Source organism: Pogoniulus pusillus, chromosome 11 (genome assembly GCF_015220805.1).
Source record: "Pogoniulus pusillus isolate bPogPus1 chromosome 11, bPogPus1.pri, whole genome shotgun sequence".
NCBI classification, from domain to species: Eukaryota; Metazoa; Chordata; class Aves; order Piciformes; family Lybiidae; genus Pogoniulus; species Pogoniulus pusillus.
Genome location: NC_087274.1, coordinates 20600557 through 20614969, shown reverse-complemented (window position 1 = coordinate 20614969; position 14413 = coordinate 20600557). Strand labels below are relative to the sequence as shown.

Below are 14413 nucleotides of genomic sequence, written 5' to 3'. Positions count from 1 at the left end.
ACCTTCAGAAACATGCCTCTTGGTTCTTCGTGACCTTCCAAAGACAACTGTCACAGTAATGGTTTTGTTGCAATCAACTTCTCCCATTACTGCTGCATCAGATTTGGTACTTTTACCATCACTGCTAAGTTCAGGTCTAGGTTCCATGCTTTCAGTCACATCTATTTTTGGTTTTGGAGGTCGTCCAATAGGTCTCTTAACCTGCTTCACCACTTGAGGACCTATTTTCTTTGGTCTACCAGGTTTTCTTTTAAAAATTAATTCACTGCTACTGCTTGATTTCTCCAGAACTTCATAATTTTGTTTTGAGTCATTTAAGTTAGTTTGATCAGCCGGACAGGAGCTTGTAATCACTTCCTCATAAACACGTTTTGGCTCCTCCTTGGTTTCTTTTTCACTGTAATCACAATCCTTGACACAGATTGCATGAGAAATATCTCCCTCAGGCTGTTTGTCTGACAAAGTGTTCGAGTGCCCCTGAAATGAACAAGTGTTTGTGCTTCCTTTAGAAGATGCAGCTGCAGATGTCAGAGTATATTTGACTCCTTCACTACTATTAATCTCAGAGACAAACATAAGCTTAATAGGACTAGAGTAGTTTAAGGGACATGAGACCTCCCCAGCTGCAGAAGTTGTATGCAGGTCCCCTTTACTGGAAGTTGAACTGGATGAATCAAAGGTCAGAGATTTCAAAAGACTGTCATTAACTTCTTGATTTGTAGTCATTTCATGGTTGCTTGTCACACACAGAGTTTTGATTTCACTGCTGCCTGGCACATGTAACTGTGGAAAGAAGCTTTGTCCTGTGCGTTCCATTTCACTCAGAGTGAAAGGAAAGCCTCTTCTAGCAGTTGGGTTAAGAACCTGTTCATAAGCACTATCTTTGAATTTTTGGCTTATTCTGTAACTATCCAGCAGCGAAGTGCTAGTCTTTCTGGCTAAGTTTATTCTATCTTCTAAGCGCTCTACAACCACTTGCAGGTTTGCATCATTCACAATTTTGCTTATATTTATGTCACTGCATTGTTCAGCATGAGCATCTTTATTTGTTCTCATTTTTTCCAAACTTTCTAAAGACCTTTTTGAATTGGATGCCTTTCTAAACAGAATATTGTTTGTGACATACACAGAGTACCATCCAGGAGGCACAACATTACGTTTAGTTTTGCCCAAGATTCCGTTGCTCTCATCCTTGAGAGGAATCTGATCAGTCTCTTTTAAGGCTGCACAATCTCCTTGTGTTTTTGTGAGTTTGGCCTGGCTGGCTGCAGTAGCACTGTTTTCTGAAAGAACTAGGAAGCCAGAGGTGCTTTGAAAATTGGTAAGAGGTAGTTTGAAAGACTCTGTCTGGTGTGCTGGGAAGCACATTGGTTTGGTCTGGCAGTTGACACACGGATTGCTTTCAAGACGTTGCAGAGCTTCCTCTTGTATCACAGCAAAACTGTGTCTTTTATTTGGATACATTTTATCAAATGTCTTTGTGGATTTCTTTGCATTTCTCTCAGAAATTAACTTTTTTCTCACAAGAGTTTCATCAAGGCTGGCAAGCTCCCTCTTGATTTGCAAAGACTGTCGTCGAACGAATGGTGAATCAGGAGGGTTATACATGGCAAATAAAGTTTCCTGGCGCTTGCGGAATCTCGTTTGGATAATTTTATTTTCCACTTGTTTGTCATGTTGGTGAAGTAATTCCATAAAGCTGTAGTCACTTGCCTTAGCATTGTGCAAAAGAGAGGTTATGAAGTCTCCTAATTTGACGTCGTTTTCTGGTGCTCTGTCGCTGCTAGAAAGTTTTACCAGATTTGTTGCTAGGTCTGTAGTGTCTATTGACTTTAACCTTTCATTAATGCGCTCCATTAAGTCTTGAACAATGGCAGAGTGTTCACCTTTCTCAGCCTTTGCAGAGTTGCTGTCATAATTGGCGCTTTCTTGGTCCATCACTAGCAATGTTTCATCTGAATATTTGGTCTCTTTTCCTCTGCAAGCTTTACCTTCATACTCAATTTGTTCTTCACTTCCTTCAGCTGGCAAGAGGGATGGAGGTTGGTTGACAGATATTTCAAGCTTGCTGTTGTCTAAAGTTGGAAAATCTCTAACAGCTTCATCTGATGTTTCAAATTCTTTACTCTGTACTGGTGAGAGTGGAGGCGGCGATGGGCTGCGAGATCTATTTGAATTTTTAATGCTGTTCAAGAAGTCACAGTCCTTCGATGAGTATGTGCATGCTGCTGCTGTTTGCACAGAGGGCCTGTCATAATCTGGCAGCTGTTCAGCACAATATTTATGAGAGCTACACGCTTTGTTCACCATTGTCTTAATACATCCAATCGCTACAGCTTGGCATGACAAGGAATGGAAATCTTTAATACAAACAGATAGAGGTGAGAAACAAGGGGTGGGTCTTTGATTTTGTAAATGGCACCTTTTTGTCAGCACATGTCCATTGCAATTGCAAAATGAAAGGTGAACATCCTCTTCAGTAAGGGAACTGGGAGTTTCAGAGTGGACCAAATGTGTTTGTTTGCAACTGCAAACTACAAGAATATTTTCATCTTGTATTAAAAATTTTAACATAGCCAAAGTCTGTTGCCAGTGATATGAACAAAAAGACTCCAAAACTTTGCTTAATGTTGATTTTCCTTTTTCCAAATTAGCTGTTTCCTCTGAATTTGCATCAGCTGTTGAGCTTGAACTGAAAATGAAAACAAATCAAAACAAAATATAAATTACAGTAAAACACCACAGCTAATGCTTGTTATAATGGTTAAACTCAAGCCTAAAACCCTGAAGTTTGCAAACAGTTCTGGTCTATTTGTGCTATGCTATTCAAGCATACTTGCAGGTGTCACTGGCAATGAGGAGAATCTTATCTACAGAAGTGATAGTCCTGCCATAAGAGAAATAATCAGGAGGAAATTAAGGGAAAAAGGATAGTTTGTAGCATAGCTTCTCATATGTATTTGTACATATGTGTACAAAACTGTATGCATTGCACTGTAATGTAATTACAGTGATGTTAATTTCCTGATATTTCAAACTACTGTAGTCACTAACAAAGGCAACCTCACTGAGAGCCTGGGAATCTTAGGATTAACTCCCAATTCACAAACTGAGGCACTGAGAGGGTATGTGACTTGCCTGAAGTCATAATTCAAGTTTGTGTCAGAGGCAAGAATGGATCTAATCCATATCTCCTCAGTCATATACTGAAAGCCCTTCAGAACACTTTTAAAGGTTCTTCTGAAAACATTTTTACTTTTAAAGAACATTTACTAGACTGAAGGAATATGGGGTAAATTGCCACTTGCTACTGCTCTTGTTCTTTGCTGATAAATTTTCCCTTCCAGCTTTGAAATAAATGGCAGTACTGTATCACAGGCTCCTCCTTGCAGTATATTACACACACGTACACACACACATGCGTGCACATACACATGGATGCCTTCATCAAACAGAAACAGAAATAATTACCACTGGAATAAACAATTTCTGTGATAAAGGTCTTTTAAATCTCAAATACAGGCTAGACCTATATCTAAATAAGACTTCTGAGCAGTTGTTCTAAAATATATTAAAGTAACTTATAAAATACTACTATAACTATTTAATTAATTTCTTATACATTATTTAAACTATTGTCACTACTTACCTAAGCAATCATTTATATTGAAAAGCTGAAAAGTTTTCCATGGTAGAAATTAATACAGGTATTTCTTCAACTACATACAAAATCCTTATGCTGGACAGCAACTATCAACAGATAGTTAACATCTAATTCAAATGTTTTACTGAAACCAATTGCATGAGTAGAAAGTGTTAGAAGAATTCTGTTTTAGAAAAGTATATTTTGTTTAAACATATCACCAAACTCTGAACATGACACTAACTTTTGGTCCTATTGTCTCCTCTAATTTTTACTGTTTAAGTCTCTGCTTTGGAAAGAAAAAAAACCACAATTTGCTTGGGTTTAGAGCTGTACTGATTATGGAACAAATATATAAGATTTAATGTGCTGTATTTATATATAGTTACCTATTCATTAATTAGCTCACTCAATGTTATTAGTATGAGTAACATTTTATAGTTTCAGGTTTCTTGCTGGAAATTATACATCAAAATTTGTGTATTTATTGTCCCACACAGATTTTAAAGCCAACTATCCCTGGTAACTCCTCATGCCCTTTCCTTTTCCTGTGATTTGTAGTATGAAATGGCACACATTCAAAAGCAAGCATCTAGAGGATAGTGACTCATAAAAGCATAAGACAATTGTGATGGAATTAGTTGAAACTGCAATTATGCATAAATTGAAAGAATTGAAGTTTGAAAAAGAAAAAAACCCAAACAAACCCTCTTTGCATTCTGAAGTAAAACCAGGCTATGTTGCTGACAGAATTTAACAGTTTCTGAAACACCACTTCCCTAACAAGATTCTGAGTGTGTCTCAATTCAAACCCACCAGTCTCAAGGTGTTGAAATGTATCACTACACTTGTGAAAACAAAGCTTATTCTAGTAATACAATTATGGATAAACATTAATTGCCCTCCCCACCACCATGACTTCTAATTAAATATTTTGAAAGGCCAGATAGAAAAAACCCAAACATGTTACTAGCTCTTCTCTATTCTGTCTCTAAATCACAGATGATTTGCTAAGTACTAATTTGCTAAAAAGCTGGCTATAGGACAGTCTGCTTAGACAATCCCTAGCTAGATCTCTTTCCATCTGTCTAGACTTGAAACGTGTATCACTGGAGAGAACCAGTATCAACTGTGTAGAGAACCTAAGCCCATAACTGCTATTTAAAATACTCTCATTGTGGGAGAAACTTCCAGAGTTCTAAAGTTTTCTCAAAAAAAACCCAAACAAACAAACCAGTAACCAGAATTTCCAACGGCCTTAAAACTGTTGTGTAGTTCAACCTGTTGCATGAAGCCATATCTTGGTTATCACAGACATACTGGGCATTCTCCTAATACATCTTTCCTGCTTACCTCGTCTCATGTAACATCTCTAACTGCTTCCCCTTAGCGTGTGTTAGTTTCTAAAGCTGACAGACAACCTCATCTATTCTAACACTACCTAATGCACTTCAAATGATTGCCCAAGTTTGTGAAAACACATTTTTGCAAACAAAACACATTTACTTTTTAGTCTGTCTCTGCAGAGATGTTCATGTATTTAAGCAAACTAACACAGAGTGAGACCTGACCAGGATCCAAAACTAGCACAAAGGCAGAGAGGTGTTAAGTACTTAGCCCTTCATTATTTTATGTAGATTTTACCTCCTCCACAAATCAGAAACACTACCAGGAAAGAGCTCTACCACAACCCTAGGTGTTCCCTCCTCTGTTGTCGCAGCCACAGAGAAAACAGAACGATACCAATCTAGCAACTTCTTTGTAGACTGGGAGTGGGAGTAAAGCTGGGGATAGCACATAAGTTCAAGTACTCATGAACAGCACAGAGCTATAATAGAAACAGTTAATTTCCTTATAGAAATATTTGCTTTCTGACTTGACTAAGTAAACAAATCCCTGGGGGAAAAATGTTATATATTATCTATAATAGCTGAAAACCCCTTAGGCTGAAAACTGCTACAAAATTAGTTTCTTCCTATTTCTGTGTGATGCACCAATTCAGAGAAATCATCTTTCCTTAAAGCTGGTATTTCTGATACATCAACATCTCACAGTATATTAGTCATTACATACTTAATTTGCACAGTTCTTGTTCTTATGCCACTGCCAATAAACTTGTGCCTCAGGAGTAAGTCAAATGAGTTAAGTGTACAGAGTTTTGTTTCTCTCCCCCCCACACCCTTCTGTTTTTTAACTGAATGAGCAAAAATTAATCACACATCAATGTTGTAAATTTATGTGCAAAAGCATTGAAGTGCTTTACTACAAATTACAACGTAGAAACACGTTAACTAAACAATTAAATTCATACAATCAGATTTAGGAATATAACAACACAAAGAAGAAAACAGAATTACAGTACATTTACAACACAAGACAAATACATGGAATTCATTAGAAAATATTGTAATAAATAATTCATGAATTATAGTGCAATTGATTTATGCATAAATATAACTAATTGCCTAAAAATCAGTTGTTAACAAAAATCTGTCCAAAAAAAAGAAAGAAAAAAAAAAAATCAAGGCAGCCACAGAGTTTTACTAAAATTACTGCGACAATGGAAATACTGCAATTAAAAAACAAATACAAGTATTTGTACTGTAAACAACTAAAAAAAAAAATCATCAGTCTCACTAAAGTTAATATACAATTTAATATAAAATTGTCATTAGCTACCAGAAATGGTTTTAACAGCTTTACTGAGCAGTAGTTCTAAAAACAGAGGCACTGTTTTTTAATATAAAATACTTGAGAAACATTCAAATAAGTAGAAAGCATCTAGGGCTTGCTTTCGCCTTCATTTAAAATTCTGCTGGAACAGGAATTTTCAGAAATTGTCAATTACTAAGTAGTGACTGGTAACTGAATCTTATAAAACTGTTCAAAATGTGTAATTTAAATGACGTTTCGTGGAATACAGAGGGGTTGGGGAAGGAGAATCTACACGTTTCCCTGCCTTTCCTTAGTTGTGTAATCAAAGATTAGCCTAATAATTAGAAACAAATAATTCTGTTCTTTTAAAACACTTACAGGTTGAGTATCATCTATAAACTATCAAAAAATATCTTAATATACTATTTCTGACCAAAAAATAAATACAAGTACTAAAATGTTGAAAATTAATTATAATATTACATACAAAATTACTGAGTACTGTTAAGTCAATAGTAAAATGATCCCTGATTTTATGAATCCTGTTTTTTTTTCAGTCAGGTCATCTTTGAAATGATACAAAAAGAGGACTGTCATTTGCCTTCAATATAAACTTCTGACTCAAATTTATAATGTTGTCTGAGGAGTAGAAAATATCAGCATGGTACAAATATTAGGCAATGTACTGAAGCCCAAAAGTTTTACAAGTCAAACTGTATAAAGACAGTTTTCGAAGCATTTAAGGGTTTTGTTCAATTTTTTTTTTTCAGTAGGGATATATTCACAAATTAATCCATCTGCTTCTCACAAAATATGGCTTAATTCTTTTTTAAAAATGAAAGATGACCCTGACATCTGCTGTTTCATCAAGTAGAGTTCTGCTTAAAACAAAGGATTCATTCTGTAATATGCAAGTAAACCTTAATCACTGAAATAAGATTCAGTATAAATCTGAGAGACCAAAGAACTGAGACATTGGTGGTGCAGTTTCAAAGGACTATTCTGTGTTAAAATGGAAGTTGCTATTTTTTAGTAGCATTAATAAATATGGGCTAGGTTTTGCCATTAATATTGCAATGTGTTCTGCAAACGAGTTTAATGCCAACCTTATCTGTAAATCACATTATCTGGCGTGGCTCATATGTATCTAACGTCCCCTTTCATTTAGCCAGTTAACCTATACACATGCACATGTAAGTGGGGAAAAAACTGTATGCATGTGCACCAAATATATAAAAATTGAAGAAAAGTATTTTTCTATGCCAAGTTAGATGTATAAAGAAAAAAAAATCTACTTTTTGAGAGGAAAAGGGCCCTCATGTTCAGTATTGAATATATGAAGCAAGCCCTATTCTTCTTATGTAGACATACACTTTGTGATATTACACAAAAACACATTAAGTATGATATAAAGTCCAATGTGAGTGCTTTGAAATTCCTGTAAAAACTGCAATATGAGGGTAATTGGTCTCCCTTAAGTTTTCTTTAAAAGTTAAAGTGAACTGCCTAACTTCTACCTACCCAACGTATAAAGAATTTCTATTATTGAAAGTTCAAAACAGCTTCACTGTTTAATATTTGTATTTCTATCAAGACCCTGAACTGCAAATTTGGTTATTAGCAAAATGATAATGTAACTTGGTATTCATTTTGATAAACTGAAAACGTTTTGAAATGTCACAGCAGCAAATACATTACAGTTACAGTGAGGTTCTTCAGTAGGAGTGTGACACAATCCTTAAATAAATTTTAAGTAGTCATAACATCAACTAACCAGCACATTTTAACAAAAAAAAACAAACAAACCCAAACCATTCTCAAGCTCATTCTGTGCACATTATGAACATGCTCAAAGTTGCATTCCAACTTTCTCTTTAGACCTTACAAGTTACCTTATTTGTCAAACTAAAAAAGGAAAATTATGTTTAAGTTTAAATTATTTTATGCTCTTAGTATTCCATCTTATTTCATAGTTCTATAACTACAGTAATTTCTTCAGGTTTCATAAGTGTACACTTTGTAAACACCAATCTCTTTCTAAACCAACAACAAAATCCTCTTAAAATGATAAAAAAATGCAGTTTATGCCTGCTAAACACACATTTTTAGTAATGAAATGTTTTTCTTACTTGTATTGGATATTTAAGTAACGATGAATTTATTCTCTTTCACAGAATGTACTATATCCTACTAATACTTCACAAATCCACTTCCTCGTAAGGAACTAGCTTTAAGAAAAAAAAAAAAATCCCTAGATTTGTATAATCTGAGTTACTTACAATTTATTGCAAGTATTCTGTGAAGTATAAAAGTCTGCTAAACCTTGGTCGTGTATTTCCATAATAAGATGGATTATTGAATGGATAGAGTGGTTCTTCACCAATTAAAAATTATGCTTCACATGACAAATACTCGTTTCCCCCAAAACATCTTTATGCTATTGACTACTAAATAAAACCTGAATCTTTTCACCTATTTATACAAGGATTATATTAAATACACACTATCAGAATTAAGTGAGCGACTCTATAATTCTGTCCACAGTGAAAACCCTGAATAAAACTATTTTTCGAAAGGCATGTATGTGGTTTTTTGAACTGTATAGTTTCACGTTTTCTGTCAGAGTGAGCATATGTATTTCTCACACGGTGTGTGTATCCAGACATACATACACACACACACACACAACAATTCGCTAACAAGTATTCTACACAGGCTTGCTGCTATTTTTGCAGCTGCCAGTCCCTGAATCTGTCATATTAAATAAGCCAGTATCTGGTAATCGGAGTTTCTTCTTCGGCGGAGTCTTCAATGTTCCAGATCTTTCTTTTACTTTATATTCTAAAGTGCTGTGAGGTACCCCATAAATTCCTTGTGCTTTGGAAACACTCATTTTCCCACTCATTACCATTGCAATTGCTTCTTCCATTATTTCATGATCGTACTGCCGATAGCGGCCACGTTTTTTTCTTGGTTGCTTATTATCTTTACGATCCAAACTATCTTCTGTATTTTCTGAGGTTCCATCTACTGTCCCATTCTTAGCATTAAGACACAAAGGAGAGAGGTCCCCATGCAGAAAGTAGGAGTCAACACTTGAGTGAGTTACAGGTCCAGAACATTCAATTTTGTTCTGTTTAGGGAGTATGTTTTTCAATTTTTGAAGAGCTGATCCTTCTAAGACTGAGGAGGTTTTAGAAACGTGGTACATAACATCCAGAAGACCAGCAGTATCAGACTGTGGTTTGGACACAGAACTTATTCTTAGCTGAGGAATTTTTAATTGTACAGTAGGACTTGAAGTTTCATATGGTAGATTTTCACTTTTTTCTTTAAATTGAGTGACCATTCTCTGTAGAGTTAACTGGTGGAGGTAACTGGAAGCTGTTGGGAATTTTAATTCTGAGGTTTCAAGTAGACTGAGTTTACTTTTTTCTGTGCGCTCTGCTTGAGCTCTTGCCCACAAGGCTACTTTTTGTAGGACTGCACAAGTTTCTTTACTGTCTTTAAATGAATAACTATCATGGAAATCTCGAGTTTTGTTTTTAAAAGGTGCAGGCTTTCCTGCTGGTAAGGCTTCTAAGTGGAGAAGTAAAGTTTTTTGAGGTATGCCATAAAGTATGCCTGCTTTATTTATGTCCAGTGCTCCAGACTGAATGTCTTTCAAAGCTTTTGAGAGCAAACCATCTGCAAACTCAGCACTTCTTTCCACATAGTCCTCTCTGTGTCTGTGTAGTCTCCTGGATGGATGGAATGAAACGATGGTAAACTGATGTATGAGAGACTCTCACACAGCTATGGAAGGGAAGGGTCCACTCCTTTATTATACTCCTTGCTTCGGTAACATCACTGCTTCTGTTACTTTTAAGCCTTTGAGATGTGGTAGTTAAATGATTATCCTAGCAAAATGTTACAGTTCTGGTAGGACAGTGTGTCAAAAATCGTACGCTGGCTTCTACAGCAGCCCTTCCAAGAACTTTATATCCTAGCCCAGCATTTGATAATATTCTCATGTGCTTGCTATATTCCCTTGGTCACATGCTTGCAGAGCAACACTGTTATAATTTTAATAGTACAATTATCGTTCCGTTAAATACCCAAATCCTGAAGGAGTTTTTGTTAGTAGAAACGTGACGTTACCGCTAAACGAGTAATAAAAGAGTCAACCCCCTCATAGAAAATTTGCAGCAATAAGTACATAACTACACACAAACATCCCAGACTTACACAAAACTAAGCTCTCTACAACAGTAAGATAAAAGTGCTGTAGTTGACAATCAGGTCCATTTTGGCAAAATAAAACACGCTTTTAAAAGAACCAAAAGAACTCTAGCCACTATTTACAGCTCTCTAATTACAGAGTCAAATTCATTCTAAAACTTCTTCATATCAGCAATTTAATAAAATGCAAAATTCACAACAATTTCAACAAATACTGCTATTGCAGTCCTCGTTGTGGTAAGTTATTTGGTAAGACGTACAGGTGACAAAAAGGGTCCTGCTATGGCTAGTGGATGGGAGGATGCCAAGATTGGAACAAAATCCAACAAAACAATGTGTTTCACTAGATTTGTGGCAGCTTTCAGCAGAGGCAGTAACATTTTTCTTGCTGAATAAATTTAACCATTTGCCACCACACACCACAGTCAGAACCATGATGTAAGTCTAAGCATGATGGTCAAGAGCTCTCTCTCACACACGCTTGCTCTCTCTTGTGAAAGATTATTATATTTATTTGAGTTTTTCATGTTAGTTGAAGAAGATTTTAAATCTGAATATAAACACAGTCATTTTTGTCCAAAATTGTATTTTCCTGAATAAACTCTGAAAGAATATATTTATATTTACTATCCTATTGATGTGTTATCAATTTTCAGTTCACTTTTAGTAACATGAACTAAAGTTTGGTGATTGTTCTGATAACTTTTCTTTAAACAGAAAAAAAGGAAAAAAGACAAATGAAACATATGATATATACATAGACACACACTTATGAGTGACAAAAATTCTTTTGAAAGCAAAATAGGAACCACATGTGTGTGTCAGTATATACAAATATGTTATGAACATAAAACCTGACTTTAGAGAAGAGAAACCTGGATTGTCTTTCACAAAAGCCAAAGAGTCCTAAACGTTGCTTACCCAGACACTGAGTTTTCAGAACACAATGGATCGTATTTTGGTTCTTCCAACCTTGCGCTTTTCTTTGTAGAGAGATCTAGCACTCCATCCCCTGCAAAGAACACGTAGTGATGATAGCAGTTGTTTAGGGATGACATCAAATTTTGTCAGCAAATGTTTGTACCTGTGGCACAATTTTTAAGCCGTTATTTCACCTAGCAAGACTTCTGACATCTTATTTCCTTCACAATGTCAGACATCAGCACATGGTTTTATACATTTGACTTGTAACAAAAAGACTGAAAATTCAGGTATTTGAAAAGCAAACACAAAAAACTTATCTAAAACAATAAAATTTAATAAAAGAATCTGTCTTCCACAGAAACACATGACTGCTTTCCTAAAAAATACACCTATTTATATATACTTCATTGTTTACTTTCAAGGCAACCAAAGCAATGTCCTTGATATCATCATGATGTGCATATTTGTATTTTCAAACTTAAGCGAACAAACCTGACACTGAAGTTAAAACTGACATAACTATATCATAGGCTTATAGGATAATTCAGGCTGCTAGGGATCCTAGGAGGTTTCTAGACCAAAATTCCTGCTTAAAGCAGTAGCAGCTATGAGGCCAGACCAGGCTACTGGATGAGGAAGCACCCCTAGTAAGTGGGTGCCCCAGTACAGTGCTAAGCATCATTACATGTTCTAACAGTTTGTTTATACACATCCCCACTGCTAACTCCACAGTAATGAAACTAGGAAGATGGAAAGACCTACACTTGGGTGTGAGTCTGCTCTGGTAAGTCACTGACAAATGTTAATTCAAGATTTCTAGTTGGCTGTTGAAGTCTAAGATGCACTGAAGTACAAACCCCATACTATACACACACAAAAGATTTAAACACCTCAATTTCTCTATATAGGTTTTTCTTGGACAAAAGTTTGATGTTTTTTCCAATAGTTGAGGCCGGCAGCAGAACTTCATACTCATCCTTGCCCTGTTCACTCTCTGCCTTCCCTTTTATACATCAAAGATTTATTTGGGCTTGGTGAGGAGCAGAACTTGTCTGGAGACTTTGCTCCCTCATGAACATTTTAAACTAGTTATTCTTCATAACTGCCTGTTGAAGCAAACAACAGGCCATAGTGCAGTAAAGTACTTTTTATTGCCCTTGCAAAAGAAGTCTACTTCCATGTGGCCCATTTATAAATCTATCACATCTGCAATTCATCCATAGCAAAGATAGGTCAAAGCACAACAGATATTTTCTTGGGATTTAATTTGCACAAGGTATTTGCTAACCCTAGATATGCATTGGCTTCTGCTGACCACGTAGAATAACAGCAGGAATTCCTCGACTTCTTACTGCTTCTTCTCTTAAAGAGAAAGGATGCTTAAAATTTCATCCACAATAGGTATGTTTAGCAAGGTAAATCCATGTCAAGAGTTCCTCCCTCCAAAGGATGTGTCAATGAATGACTGCATCATCAAGTACACACATTGGAAGCTTACTTTCCTTCTGACCAAGGTAAAACTTAGTCCTTCAGTTCTATTTTTAAAAAACCTTTTTAATATGGTATGTGACATATAGATAATATTTTTATTTGCTCTGTGGGATTGTTGGATTAAAATGGACCCTTGTGTCTGTGAAAGACAAAAGCTGTGTTGGTCACTGTTTTCAGTAGCAAGTGCCAGCCACAACCCTTACTGAAAACTGCTGCTAATCCAGATCAAGTTTGAAGTCTAAACCACTTGTGCTTATATAATTATGAATTTTGATGGAGGAAAAAAAAAAAAACTGTAATAATTTCCTTTTTGTAAATTGTATCGAGATGGACTTTATCTTTGTCTGGCTTTATTCTCAATTAATTTAGTTGTGCTGATCTATAAAAGATAAAGTGTGAAATATGGAAATTTCTTCTTAAATGAATCTCCTCTTTCTGTCATTCTAACCAGTCTGAGTTTAAAGAATAAAAGTGTCCAAGGGCTGATACAGACAGAATGACATTTGGTTTCTGGAGTTCCAGGACTTTTCTCTCTTTTCTTAGAAGCTTTCTTAACTGATATTGAACAAACATTGAACCGCTGTTGCATGTGACAGAAATAGGTGAGGTGACTTAGACTCAGTATTCTGAAGCTGGGAAATTCCAATGCCACAATATGAAAAATGTTTCTAGAATGAATTTGGTTTGTGGATATTTTGTTCTGTTTTTGTTTTGTTTGTTTGGGATTTTTTTTGTTTGTTTGTTTGGGTTTTTTCCTTGCTTTTTGTTGTGTTCTGGCTGGTTTTCATCTGTTTCTTTGGCAATGGTATTTTTTTTGTTTGCTTGGGTTTTCCAAGTTTTTTTAATTTTTACAGATCTCTAAATAACATTTTTCCTGATGATTAATGATGGAAATGTATGAGTTTACTTTAAATGTTAAGTTGATGCAATATCAAACTTCCTTCAACATTATTTTAATCAAATAGGATAATTATATTTCCCCCCCATATATACAGACTACTACTTTGGAAAGACAAAGCACAGATGTTTGACTCAGACTTTTACTTTGTTAAAGGAGTAAGACATAATAAAGTAATAAACGAAATCAAAAGACAGATAAGCAGATGTATACACTTACCTTGCTGAGTATTCTGTTCTTGAGTTCGATTCACAGTGAGGTCTAGAGGGCTATCTTGTTCTTCCTGAAGGGAGTTTTCTGTTTGGTTCATTTGGATACTTTTACATATCAGACCTGGTTCAAACGATGAACCATTTCTATTCTCTTGAATTTTGCTACTTTTGGAAATGTACTCAATCGCAAACTGACGGATCATTTTTTTCATTAATTCCTGAGCAACTAGGGGAATGTTAGGATCACAGTTCTGAGGAAGATCTAAGAATAAAAAAATAACACAGGCAACAGATGTGTTACGATCTTCAAACTTAATTACTTTTCTTAAAATATTTATATCCCAAAAACACAATAAAAGTGTCTAATAA

At 35.4% G+C, this 14413-nt stretch overlaps 1 protein-coding gene across 5 annotated transcripts in view; it reads right to left on the bottom strand.

The window, feature by feature from the left end:
* LCORL (ligand dependent nuclear receptor corepressor like) overlaps nt 1-14413 on the bottom strand; it is a 54153-nt gene that overhangs the window by 13211 nt on the left and 26529 nt on the right. Inside the window, exons 5-8 of one of the 5 annotated variants that reach the window (XM_064151358.1) lie at nt 14052-14306; nt 11441-11531; nt 9207-10038; nt 2591-2692 (exon numbers count right to left, since the gene is read on the bottom strand). In XM_064151358.1, coding sequence (XP_064007428.1) covers nt 2675-2692; nt 9207-10038; nt 11441-11531; nt 14052-14306 — 1196 coding nt within the window. In that variant the 3' untranslated portion in view covers nt 2591-2674. Of the gene's footprint in view, nt 1-2; nt 2693-6278; nt 10039-11440; nt 11532-14051; nt 14307-14413 lie in introns of those variants that run through there. The other 4 variants (XM_064151355.1, XM_064151356.1, XM_064151359.1 and 1 more) reach the window with 4 other exon arrangements.